Source organism: Stegastes partitus, unplaced genomic scaffold (assembly GCF_000690725.1).
Source record: "Stegastes partitus isolate 25-593 unplaced genomic scaffold, Stegastes_partitus-1.0.2 Scaffold1029, whole genome shotgun sequence".
NCBI classification, from domain to species: Eukaryota; Metazoa; Chordata; class Actinopteri; family Pomacentridae; genus Stegastes; species Stegastes partitus.
In genome coordinates this window covers 56,072-68,545 of record NW_007578760.1, presented here as the reverse complement: position 1 = coordinate 68,545, position 12,474 = coordinate 56,072, and the positions used below count along the sequence as shown (strand labels likewise).

At 39.8% G+C, this 12,474-nt stretch overlaps 1 protein-coding gene across 2 annotated transcripts in view; it reads left to right on the top strand.

Moving 5' to 3' along the window:
* Positions 1–4,585, top strand: part of rnf166 (ring finger protein 166) — a 12,336-nt gene extending 7,751 nt beyond the window's left edge. The window contains exons 5-7 of one of the 2 annotated variants that reach the window (XR_520714.1): positions 306–413; positions 1,057–1,274; positions 1,455–4,585. Coding sequence is in view for 1 of the 2 variants with exons in the window: in XM_008295182.1 (XP_008293404.1) it covers positions 306–413; positions 1,057–1,122 (174 nt within the window). In the remaining variant the exon portion in view is untranslated. Of the gene's footprint in view, positions 1–305; positions 414–1,056 lie in introns of both variants that reach the window. The other variant, XM_008295182.1, reaches the window with a different exon arrangement.
* The last annotated feature ends 7,889 nt before the right edge of the window (positions 4,586–12,474 follow it).

Sequence of the window (12,474 nt, the reverse complement as noted above, 5' to 3'; positions counted from 1 at the left end):
CCACCTTGCAGCCCTCCCCACAAGTCACTGTATGAAAAAAGTACATTTGAACTCTATCAGTCGCATACCTTACAGATACTATGGGTGCACTGAAAACCTAGTGGATTTGGGAGACCAAATGAGGCCCACATGCTCAACACGGTTGTGGTGGCAGTTTTCTCTTCACAACTTCAACAGTAGATAAAACTCTGCTGTTGTATTCAGTTCAGTGTCTGATACACACACTACATATACGTGCACATACATGTGCTAGTAGTTGTTGCACTAACTTGAACAGTAACAAAGCTGTGTATTTGTACCTCCAGGTGTGTCCGGTGTGTTCAGCCATGCCATGGGGTGACCCCAGCTATAAGAGCTCCAACTTTCTCCAGCATCTTCTCCATAGACATAAGTTCTCATATGACACCTTTGTTGTAAGTCCAGTGCAGTCATGATTTCTAACATTTTAAGTTAACATTTGCAACGCCAATGGCAAGGAAAACAAATTTATCAACTCTGAAAGAAACCATATTCCCTTTCTCTTGAGTGGAACAGAATGGTGGCAACTCAAAGGAAGAACCTGAACCTTTGAATCCTATAATGAGGAGATCCAGTGACTTTGTTACTCTATGGGAGGCATTTTACTGGCAAGGTTTGGGTCCAGTTCTTCACTTAAAAGGAAGAAGTGGACTGCAAATCAATTCAAAGTCATTCTTAGGGATCATCTTTATCCTATGATGTAGCATTTGTATCCTGATTGTGGTCTCTTCCAGGATGGCACACACACACACACACACACACACACACACACACACACTCCAAAGGTTATCTATAAATGAGTATGAAATCTTATGATATGATGCTGTTCTGGTGGCACATGGTGGCCCATCACCCTAACAAGACACTGTAGGGGGATTTTTCCATTCATTTCTTCAGTAGGATTGATTTGTTTAGATTTGGAGATTCTATGCACCTTAAATAACAGACAGTCTGTAGAAGTGCTTTTGTTTTACGATGAATTGTGTGGTTTGCAGTCACCTGTAGATGTTTTTTGTTCCCTTTTTTGCATTTTGTTAGGATTACAGCATTGATGAAGAGGCAGCACTGCAGGCAGCTCTGGCACTGTCACTGGCTGAAAACTGACAACAGTCACACCACTGTCATACTCATCCCTCTGCATTGCTGCTGTTCCTCCACGGCTCAGAGAGTATCACCCAGTCAACAGACACACCTCACCCAGCGAGGTTCATACTGTCTCTACTGGACCCTCATCACGGAGGAGTCTACTCAGCTTGGTGATAACCTCACTTTTTTCCGGGTGTAGCAGTACAGACAGTTTGCTGCACTACAAAACAAAAGAAGACAAAACATTCTAGGGGTTGGGAAGGATACAGTGACTGTGTCAAATGTTAAGTTGTTTGGACCAATTCAACCAAAACTCATCATTCACTGATGTTATAAATCCCAACCTACAGCTTGGAAACAGTCCATTGATGTACAGCTTCACCTGACCATCTGGACCACCACAGCATGAAGGGCTACCTCCCTGGAAAAAAAAAGTCTTGTCTGTGAGTTTAAAACATGTTGCTGATTATAAAACCCAATTAGTGGTTCAGGTCTATGACTAGAACCATTTCTGGTCACAGGCCTGTGACTTCACTTGCTATGAAATCCTGGCTGCTGGTTCTCACTGAGAAACTTGGTTGATGCTCAGGGACACAGGCTCCAGTTTCTTCTATAGAATGGTCTGCAGCAACCAACCTGAAACAGGCAAATTCACTTAAAAAACTTTCAACAGCAAGTCAGCCAGGTTTAATTGTGAAGCATTTTGCAAAGATGAAGATAAAACAAAGTATAAAACACAATGAATCAATAACCAACAACTCCAGAGCCACACTTGCCCTTCAAACACAATCACAGTAATCATAGAAGCAGCACTGACAGGCCTGCTGATATACACAGCAGAGGAGTTTGCCCTGTTGCTCAGGAATGAAAGGCTTGCAGGTGACTTGCTGCCGTGAGCCAGTTGAGGTACTGGCCCATTGCAAAAACTGCAGTGGTACTGTTCATAACTTCAAATGGCCGTGGTCAGTAACCTGTAGATAAGGATCCTCCCTAACAGACAGCAACAGAACGCTTCACACAGAGAGACTGAAATTCCTTAGATTTTAGGATTGGTTGGTAATAAAATCAGGCTGAATTCTCTTTCTATCCATTAGCTGTTTAGTTTCACTGGAGTAACCTAGTGGAACCAGACCAAAAGAGGGAATTTGCTCATTTGAACTGCTCCATACAGTCATGCTGGCTGGGCAAATCCCATTTAAGCTTGACAGTGCACTTTAGACTGGCAGTTGTCCCTGTAATAACACAAGCAGAAAAATATTGTGAGTATTGTGTTGAGTATCTACACCAGCAAACAGATACGTTTTACGATATACTGTGTATGGATTATGTTTTTTAAGTATAAATATGATACTGACAGTCAGATAACAGGAATATATGAAAATTGAAACGGCAAAAATAAGCTCTAAAGTAAAGTTAAAGTTTAGTTACTGAACCATTCCATATATGTTCAGTGAATGAACTGGAATATGTCATTGAAAAGTCCCATGAGCTACAGATGTTACATTAGTTGGATAAACCACTAAAGAGATGTCCAAAAATGATTGATGATTGACTATAATGAAGTCATGATAACAGTAGCTAACGGCTGGTAGAGGGGCAGCCCATCCAGGTTAGCATCTTTTACTGAGTTCCACCTTTTCAGTCAAGTTACTGCCAGCTTTGGACATAAAGCTGTGCCACACCACTGTGAAACTAAACCCTCTGTCTTCCCACTCATATTCTCAGGCATCTTTTCCCATCCAAAAGAACCTATAGTAGTATAATAAAAAGCAACAATTTTAAAAACAAATCAATTACAAAACATATAGTAATAATAATGATATTATATAAAAAATATTGATTTAGGACAGACCCAATTAATGCTGTCCACATTCATGTTTTGAGATGGAACGTATGTTTCATCTTCTGGAAATAATGTCTGCATAGGTTTAAGTGAACCATCTGTGGCACTAGACATACATCTGTGTACATAGACCCTCACTGTAGTATGAACAGAACAACATTCACTGCCCATAGTCATGTTTGCTTTGGACTAAATCTTGCCCTGTAGCCTGCTGTAGTCTCTTATTGCTAAACATACGTAGACCCCTGGTTTCCTTGGCTCATTGTCATCTCAGTGCTTTACCTGAAGGCTCAGTCACAAAATGTAAACATGAAAGCATACAATCGGTGTAGAGCTATGCCTTGGCCCAGTGATGGTAGTGTAACTGGTCATGCTCAGACTTGATGTCTGATGCTGACAGTTTTCAGAATTGGCAATATAAAAGTTACTCTAAAGAGAACAGCATTGTCAGAATAACCAGATTTTCTATATTTATCCATGGCACTTCTGTCAGTAAAGTGTAGTGGAGCTGAACATCCATAGTGGTTCTTTAGCCACATCCCAGACCAGCTGGATTCACTGGTAAAGTGACCAATCCTAAATGCAAGTATGACAGTTCCCATTTTTTTTATTCATGTGAATATTTTTACTTGTCAACATTTTTTTCTACTAGAGAGACCTGTGGATATTGGTTGGAAAAAATCTGAAAGAATGCAAGTGTTAGATGGAGGCCTAACCTCCATTTTACTGTTATCTGGTTCTCCAACTCTTGCTACAAGGAATATTTTTATGATGCAAATGCCAAGACAGGTTTTAAAAGATATATTTTTGGAAACTGTTTCTGTTTAAAACCACTGGACTAGTATCCGACATAGGTCAAATACAAGTCTGCAACCTTTTGGGGACATTGAAGTTGATTTACAAACTTCACTTGCTGTTAATACACATACACATGCACAACAACCTTGTACACCACCATAGTTTAACCAATAGATGTCAGTCCTTCTCCAAACATGCAGAGCCATACAAAACCCAACACACACATACATATGGAAAACATACTTGCTATACAGGCTGGTTGTGGGGAAAATAGATGAGGTAATTTTGGGTAGTGTTTCCACAAAAGGATACATTCATAATTTGCACTTTAATTCATTTTTTAAATAATAATTGTAATTCTTTTTGAAAAATCATCTGCTTAATGATTTTACAGTTAAATTTAATTGTAGAATGGCTGTTTTGTTTAAAAAAACAAAACAAAACAAAAAGGTCTTTAAATTGTAAAAGGGTAAATGTTATCTGATAGTACATGTACCATCACTTTTGTTTATCTGCCAAAAAATTAAATATTTGACTGAGTTCTTAATTTAAATGGGCAGCATGTGCCATTTGTCTTCTGACAATGTTTTTAGTGGTCAATATAATTTGAATTAACTTGGAATGCCATGTTGTTTGTATGTCTACATTTTCAGAAGAAGACAGATTTTCCAGTAGTAATTATAATTTTGATGTTGATACACATGCTGCAGCTGAAACGAGTCATTATGGTACCACCAGTATGACTTTAACACAGCAGTTTTTTAAACTTCTGACAGAAACATTTGCTGTCTTTTATTTTGCCCCAAATAGATGACAATTAAAGGTTCCAATTGTAACCCAGGTTTCTTTGGGTGGAGAGGCTATTTCTTAATCATACATATTTGATATGAATGGGGAATAACCCCCACATGGGCAGCTGACACAAATACTGTTTAAATCACCCCACCTGTGGTAACCACACGCTGATTGGCAACTCGCCTGGAGTCGGAAAGATAGTCTCTCCACCCAGAGAACCTAAAAAGTATTTACAGCTAACACTAAGGCCAACTTTAAATGGGCCACTCAGTAGCTTGCCAAGATTGCAGGCTTGCTTTGAAAGAAAATGACATCACTACACTCCATCGGAGTCGTTTATGACAGCCATGGTCCCGGAGGCATTGTATGTCAAAAGCTATGACCTGCTCCATTGAGCCTAGCACACATTCATCATATGAGCTGCTGAACACAGTAGAACGTAATAAAAATGGATGCATTCAGGTCAAGGGCCGCTACACAAATCTCTGGATGCACCTTGCCATAAGGCCCATTAGGTAACAAGACCCTGTGTGGAATGTGCACACACCACTGCCATGGCCAGACTGCCATCCTTTTTATCTGCCTCCACAATCCAATGAGAAAGCCTTGTCTTATTGACAGGTTGACTCAGCCAGTTTGGTTTGTGACAAACCTGTTGTCCTGCGGGCCCATGCCCTGACCAGACACAGTATGTTACTGCTCACTTTACTTCACTTGCTTCACTGTCCTGAAGAGGGTGGTAAGTGTGCAGCTCAGTAGACTGGCTGGTGTGGAACTCAGACAAGAACTAAAAACTTCTAGAACTAAGACAAGACCTTGGGATAAAATGCAGGCCTTGGGCATCACCTCACATCACCTGGCAGCATTCCTCAAGCTCTGAAAGGATATAGAACACACCAACTCTTTAACTAACAATAATCAATAAGAATTCATTTTAAGGGACTCAAAAGGCTCCTGCTGTGTAGCCATCGCCACCACACCCAAATCCCATAGAGGGACAGCTGGTCTGCTTTGGCAGGGAGCAACTCTGTGGGACCGACAAAGGCTGCCACCATTCTCCTCAAAGTTAAGAGGACTTCCCTTCCAATATTTTTGGAAGGAACTGGAAGAAGTCTTGGGCCATGCAGGGGAGGGAGCAAAGCAGAACTGGGCCCTCCACATTGCCCCCTGTCTAACTGGCCAGCTGCTCCCACCAACAGAAGGCTATATGCAGCCTGTGTGTCACCAGCACTCTGGCTCGCAGGTTTTGAGGTGGGACAAGCAAACCCTGAGGCCATTCAGGAGTTCAGAAAAGGATTCATGTCCTAACATCTAACCATATGCATAGGAACTCTATTGACTCTGAGGACTGTAGGCTGCTTATCCTCCTTCTTAGGTGCAGGCCTAGGTATTCCAAGTTATGAATGAACCAGGCTACATCTTAGTGACACTGCTACTGCGAACAAGCACCAACTATCCACGACAATTGATCTATTTTCCACAGGAAATAGACCAAGAAGAGCCTAGCTCAGTGATGTGCTTCACCTTGCCGATGACATTGTTTGCCTTGGGCAGAGAGTTCTGCACTGAAGGTCTGTCACCACTGACACAGTCACAGGTGCAGAAACTGCAAATGATTATCCAGGGTAATTCTGGAAACCACCCAGCCGTCTGCTCCAAAGGTCTCCCTGCTGTCCTGAGAAGTGAAAAGAGGAGTTTGGGGTTTGAAAACCATTACAGATGAGGTAAGGGTTCCTGGGCTCCTGGCCATGACTCATCTTACTCTGCTGACTCGTCTATCACCTCACCAGATGGCCTCCACACACTGTAAGGTCACCTGAAGCCGACTGGGGTGACCCAGCCATGCAAAACCACCTTTGGCAGGTTTGCCTGCTGCTGCCCAGTCAGAGTGGCTGGACATTTGTATAGCAATGCTAGTGCCCTGATCGCCCTCACTCTAGCTGGCAAGATAGCTGGCAACATTTCCACAAGCCTGTGTAGGAGACACAACAGCAATCCAGAGACAGGCCCATAGACCAGCTCTCTTCTTACTCTGTGAATGGACAACAATGATGTCAGTGTATATGCACACAACTCATCACACAAGACTCAATGCCAAGATTAACACACAGACTCTGTTTAAATCAAGCAATTGAAGAGGCCACGCATGCATGGTGCTTATATAGCCACAGTTGCCAATCAGTGCATGCACCACAGTTGACCTCTCTTGAAGAGTTAATGCCTGTGCATATGGAATGTGTAGGGTGGAGAAGTAGTGTTGACATAATGGAGAACAGACTGTATGCATTAGCTGTAGTTAACTAGGAAATTATGCATCACAGTGTGCTTGTGCTGTGTGTGATAATTTGTCCTCTACTGGGTGTGAGGCTCTATCAGGATTAAATTTGTCCAGTTTTTTCTCCTCATTTTGTGGTTTTTGTACATTTATGAATTCTAGTTATGCAATGACAGTGTAAATCTTTCATTCATGTTGATACATTTTCAGTTCACCAAGATATTTTCTCAGTTTATTTGCCCTGCACTGAAAGTCTGGTTTTCATCTTTGCATTAACTGGCATGTTTTATTTATGAATTAGCTTCAGATTGAGTCTAAACACACCTTTACATATAGAGTAATACAGAAAATGCAGAACTAATACTTTTAGCAAAGGACCAGAGAAATGATTATATTCTTCCCATGTCATTATTCCTTTGCTGTAAATTTACAAATATTGCTCAAAGTTTAAGAAATGGAAATTATTTCCATACATGTCAACTATTTTTATATTGGGAGTAGGATTCAACCCCCCTGCCTTTATAGATAGGATTTCTTCTGCTTGTTGTTTTTTCTATTCATGTTGTAAAAGCAATCTTTTATAAATGTTTGTTATGTAATGCTTGTTGGCAGCTCACTTCTTACCTCTGTAGCAAAATTCTTAGATTCTTATTTTGTTACAATTTGTGTCTGTTTGCTTCATTCTGACCTTTTCAGTGAAACTCATGCCCCAAGAAGTGTAAATAGTCGGTTTTAAATCTTTGTTTCTTTGCTGTTGTATTGAATATTTAGTGAAACTATTCCTGCTCATCACTGATGATCTTTAAAGACAGCCGTACAGATTACCCCGAGTCATATACACAGCGACAAAATGAAGGATAAAAGCAAAGGGAGTTAGACTGTAGAACACTGCAGTAGCTTCGTACATGGTTACATGGGTGCATGGAGAAAGGTGAAAGTAAGGCTTAAAGGATAGCCTCAAAACAATACTCATATGCCATATGTAAGTATGAGTGGCAAATTATTCATCCTCTCAATACCAGCCTAGTAGCAATCTGCTACACAGAAAACAAGCATTTTGAGTTTAGCTGAACCTTACAAAGACTTAGCCGTCTGTCTTAGCTCAGTCAAGTGGGGATCTTTATTTTAGTAATTGATTTGTATTTTTTTTCTGTTTCTTCCTGGTAGACCTGCATGAGGCTATGTTGCATTGCTCACCACCATTTCCTACAGTATCAATGTGCTATGTAGGGAACGTCCCATAGCTACCATGGCAAACTGTCCATGAACTCTGTAATGTCAACATGTATATGGCATGTGAGTATTGTATCATGATTGATCAGAAAAATCTTAACTTATGCTTTAAAACAGTGGAATCCATACTATTGGTAGCTCACTACCCTCACTGAGCACTGACATGCCAATACTACTTCCCACGAATGCAGCAGTAGCTGTGCCCAATAGCTGACAACCTCCAACTTAAAGTTGAACTGTAGCCTGCTTGAGCTCAGGCACCAACTGGCTATTAGAGTGTGAACTGAATGTTTTCTAAAGTCTGCTAAAGTGATTTTCAGTCAGATATTTTTTTGACTTTGGAATCTAGATCCCAAAACTGTCTAAGTGGATACTTGACAGTCATATCCTGCTCTGCCTAAAGGGATATTCCACAGATTTTACACATAGGAGTGAGTTTATTTATCATGGGTAGTCCTACTCTTACTGTGAAAACAGCTTATTACTATCTCCTTTTCACTCTCTGCTCTAGCTATAGAGTAGCTGTGTCACAGAGAACATAAGCTTGATGATGGTTTCACTGTTAACTCAGTCTAAGCTCTAAAACTACAAATTAATAACAAAATCTGGTTACCAACTGCAGACAGGTTCAAAATTGTAGGTTCCAAGACAAACAGGGTCTAAGAAGTAGATGTCTGAAGAACTCTGATGTCTTTGCCACAGCCATTTACTTCTTTTTAAATACAGTTCTCTGGAATTAGGAAAGTTTACCAATAAATTGCTGAAGTGACTCTGGAGCAACTTCAACCGCCAACCAGCAAAGGACACTGTAATATTACGAAAACCAGTCAGAGGTCATGGCAGATTGATACTTTAGCTTCTGAAAAAAGCAAAAAAAAAAAAAAAAAAAAAAATCTGTGTTTTCAGGTTGAACTGCAGTCAGTGTTTCCTCAGAGAGACTGAGAGGAAAAAAAAAAAAAAAAAAAAAAAAAAAAAAAGTAAATCCGTGACTAAAATCTTACCTCCAAACACCAAACAACAACTGATGAAATAGGAACATTTTATACTAAATTACACTGAAATCAACACACTGCCTAAGACTGAGTTGATTCATTCTAAAGTGAAGATCACTGCAGTAGTGCTTGTTTGGAAAGAGGCCAAAGTTTTAAGACAAATGTGTACAAGCATACAAAGTCTGCCTTCAATGTGATTTAATATGCATTCTTTCTAAACAAAGTAATATTCTAATAAAAGCAGTGACACTGCTGCTGAAAATGGTACGATGACAATGATGTCTGGGTTTTCCAGCTGTTGCACTGATTGAGGTTTTATTGGGATACTGTTAGGATGTTTTGTAGCATTTTTTTCCTTTTCTCCCTTAAATAAAATGAAAAACACTGATTATATTGTAGGTGTGTTTTTGTTATGTTGTCTAAAAATGGGAATCAGCATACATGATTACAAAATGATAATAGACACATTAATGGTCTGTTATTATTATTCTGTAGCTAAATGCTGTCAATAGCCTTTTCTAATGGCTTCATTTCATCAGGTGATAATATTTCAGATTGAAATCAGTTTACATAAAGTGGCCAAAAAAGACAACGATAGAGAAAGTGCAGCTTTAATGGCTTGGCATCATGATTGTCTAGTGGTGTCTCTGCATCCAAGGAGTCTTGTTTTTAGTTTCCCAGAATTTGAGATGTATTTCTCTGAAATTTCTGTCTACACTCCTATACACTGGGGATGAATCATATTTGTGGATTATTCATAAAACCAATATTGATCCATTCACCTCCTGTATTGTGGTTCTTCAGAGACAGAATTCTCCAAAACAGAACATATTAAATCAAAACTGCCTGCAAGGAGACAAAATAGAGACAGTGAAAAGTGTAGATAAACCGAGCCTTTAATAGTTCAATTAAAGAGTATGAGGTGCCCACAACATGTTCACAGAGGTGACTGCAAAGACACACACATAAACACTCATTTGTGTCACTCACACCACTCAGTTGTGGTGGAAAAAGAGGTGGGGTGTAATGGCTTGGTTTGTCATAGCTGGAAATGCTAGCTTGCAGCACCTGTTGCAACTTCACTGGGCTGCACAGATATATCCAACTGCAGTCCTACACCCCCAGCAGCAAAATGCCAAATGGCTAAGTTTTCTCATATACGGTAAGAATATACAAACGGCTGCCATGTGAGCATTTTTGTCATATTTTGTACTGTTCATGTGTTGGATATTTGAAAAATTTACGAGAACTTTCCTTGAAAAGGAATCCCCAAGAGTGTAGAACTGGGGTTACACACAGAAGGTTGTACAGTCATTTTTTTACTTACTGATATGTTGTCATGGCAACAAAATAACTACACATTGAGTTAGTAATGATAAACGCTTCAGAATGGACAAGCAGGTGAAGGAAAGTTCATAACTTTACACACATCCACACACACACACACACACACACACACACACACACACTACCTTTATAATTCACTAGCTGCCCGTCCGTAGTTTATGGACAGAGATGAGGAAGAAAGCTAATATTAGTCACTTCGCCTGGTTTGATAACATGAAAAAAGCCTTCTATAATGGCAGAACTTCATATTATTCATCATTAATAAAATAAAGCAGCAGCAATCAAAAGCTTCTTTGCAACACTTTAGTCAGGCTTGCACTTTGACACTACCGATTGGTATCGACTGTAACCTAAGCCCGATTCTCTGTTTACTGTCATGCAGATGTTGTAAAGAAAGTGCATAGCTGTCCTTCTCTTCCTTCTTCTTTTTTATTGGCAAAACAGTTTGATGGTTGGTGCATTACTGCCACCTATTGCTTTGCATTGTAGAGGACCATAGTTTGTGGAAGGATGTGGCTAAAATGTTGGCAGTGTGGAAATATTTTAAGCTGGAGAACAAAAGCAATACAGCAGCCACTTGCAATGTCTGCAATGTGAGTTTTTTGAGAGGCTGGACTAACAGAACTGCATTCAGTACCACCAGTTTGTTATGACACCTAAAATGGTAAAATTTAATGGAAAGCAATGAGTTTACTGTGGTAACTCATGCAACAGCTGTACTGATGCAACACATACTGGAGGGTAATTACAAAAGGAGGGAAATTTCTTCAAGAAAGTGACAAGGTCAAAAAGAATACAAAGAGGGTGACTGCATTTATTGCACTGGATGAGAAGCCTAACACTTAGGTTGAGTCGTCTGGAGTTTGTGGAGCCACGGTACACCCTACCCTCTCCACACAACATCTCAGACAGTTTTTCTGCAATAAATCTCTCTAAGCTAACGTTCATGGTTGCTTCATCTAAACTTTCCCAACTACACTGTTCAGAGATGCCATGTATTGCAGGCGTTTTGGGTTTTTGTACTTAAACCTCAACCAAAAGGTCCAGATGTTTAGGCCTGTATCCAACCTTCCCTCTATTTATATCTTTAACAAAAAATGGTGCAAAGTTGTCTTTCAGTTAGGTAACCATTTGCACAGAAATGGTTTGTTTCAGAGAACTTTAGTGAGAATTTAGAAACATGACAGCATACAAACAGTACTGGGGGAAAGTTACCAATGGTCTTCTTGGACAATAGACTTGTCTCTACACTTGTCCTGCTGGATCTCAGTACTGCATTTGCCACTATTGATTACCACATTTAATTACAGAGACTGGAACATGTCATTAGGCTAATTTAATTAATATTTATTAGATACATTCCACTTTGTTTGTGTCAGTAATGATCGTTCCACATACACAAGACTTTGTTGTGAGCTTCCACAGGGTTCTGTACTAGGACCAATACTATACACTTTACATACGATCCACTTAGGCATTATCAGGAAACACTGAATAAACTTTCACAGCTATATAGACAACACCCAGCTACTTTCATCTATGATGTCTGATGAAACAAATTAGTTACACAAACTTCAATTATGTCTTAAATACATAAAGGCCTTGATGACTAGTTGCTAAATTCAGACAAAAGTGATGTTTTGGATTTGGTGCCAAACACTTTAGAAACACACTGGCTAAACATGTAGTTGCTCTGGATAGCATTACCTTATCTTCTAACACTGCTCTGTCGAGTTATTTCTGAAGATAAGTCTTCTAAAAACAAAAAAAAGACAAAAGAAGTCTCCCAGAGAATCTGTTTTCACCTTGTAAAGCTTTAAATGTAACCTTAAATGTTCCTTCTGTTTCCCCTCATCTGACTTCACCACAGTATCTGACCTTCTTCATCCTTCAGCCCTAATTAGCATTCACACAAACACTTGTACACACCCTATAGATATGTTGGTGACAAATGCTACACAGTTTATTTTACACAGTGTCAGGGACCTGTGGTGAGGGATACTATGAAAACACTCACTGTGGAAAATACCAACATAATCTGATTGCCATTGTGTCTGTTGCTTGCTTCACACACACACACACACACA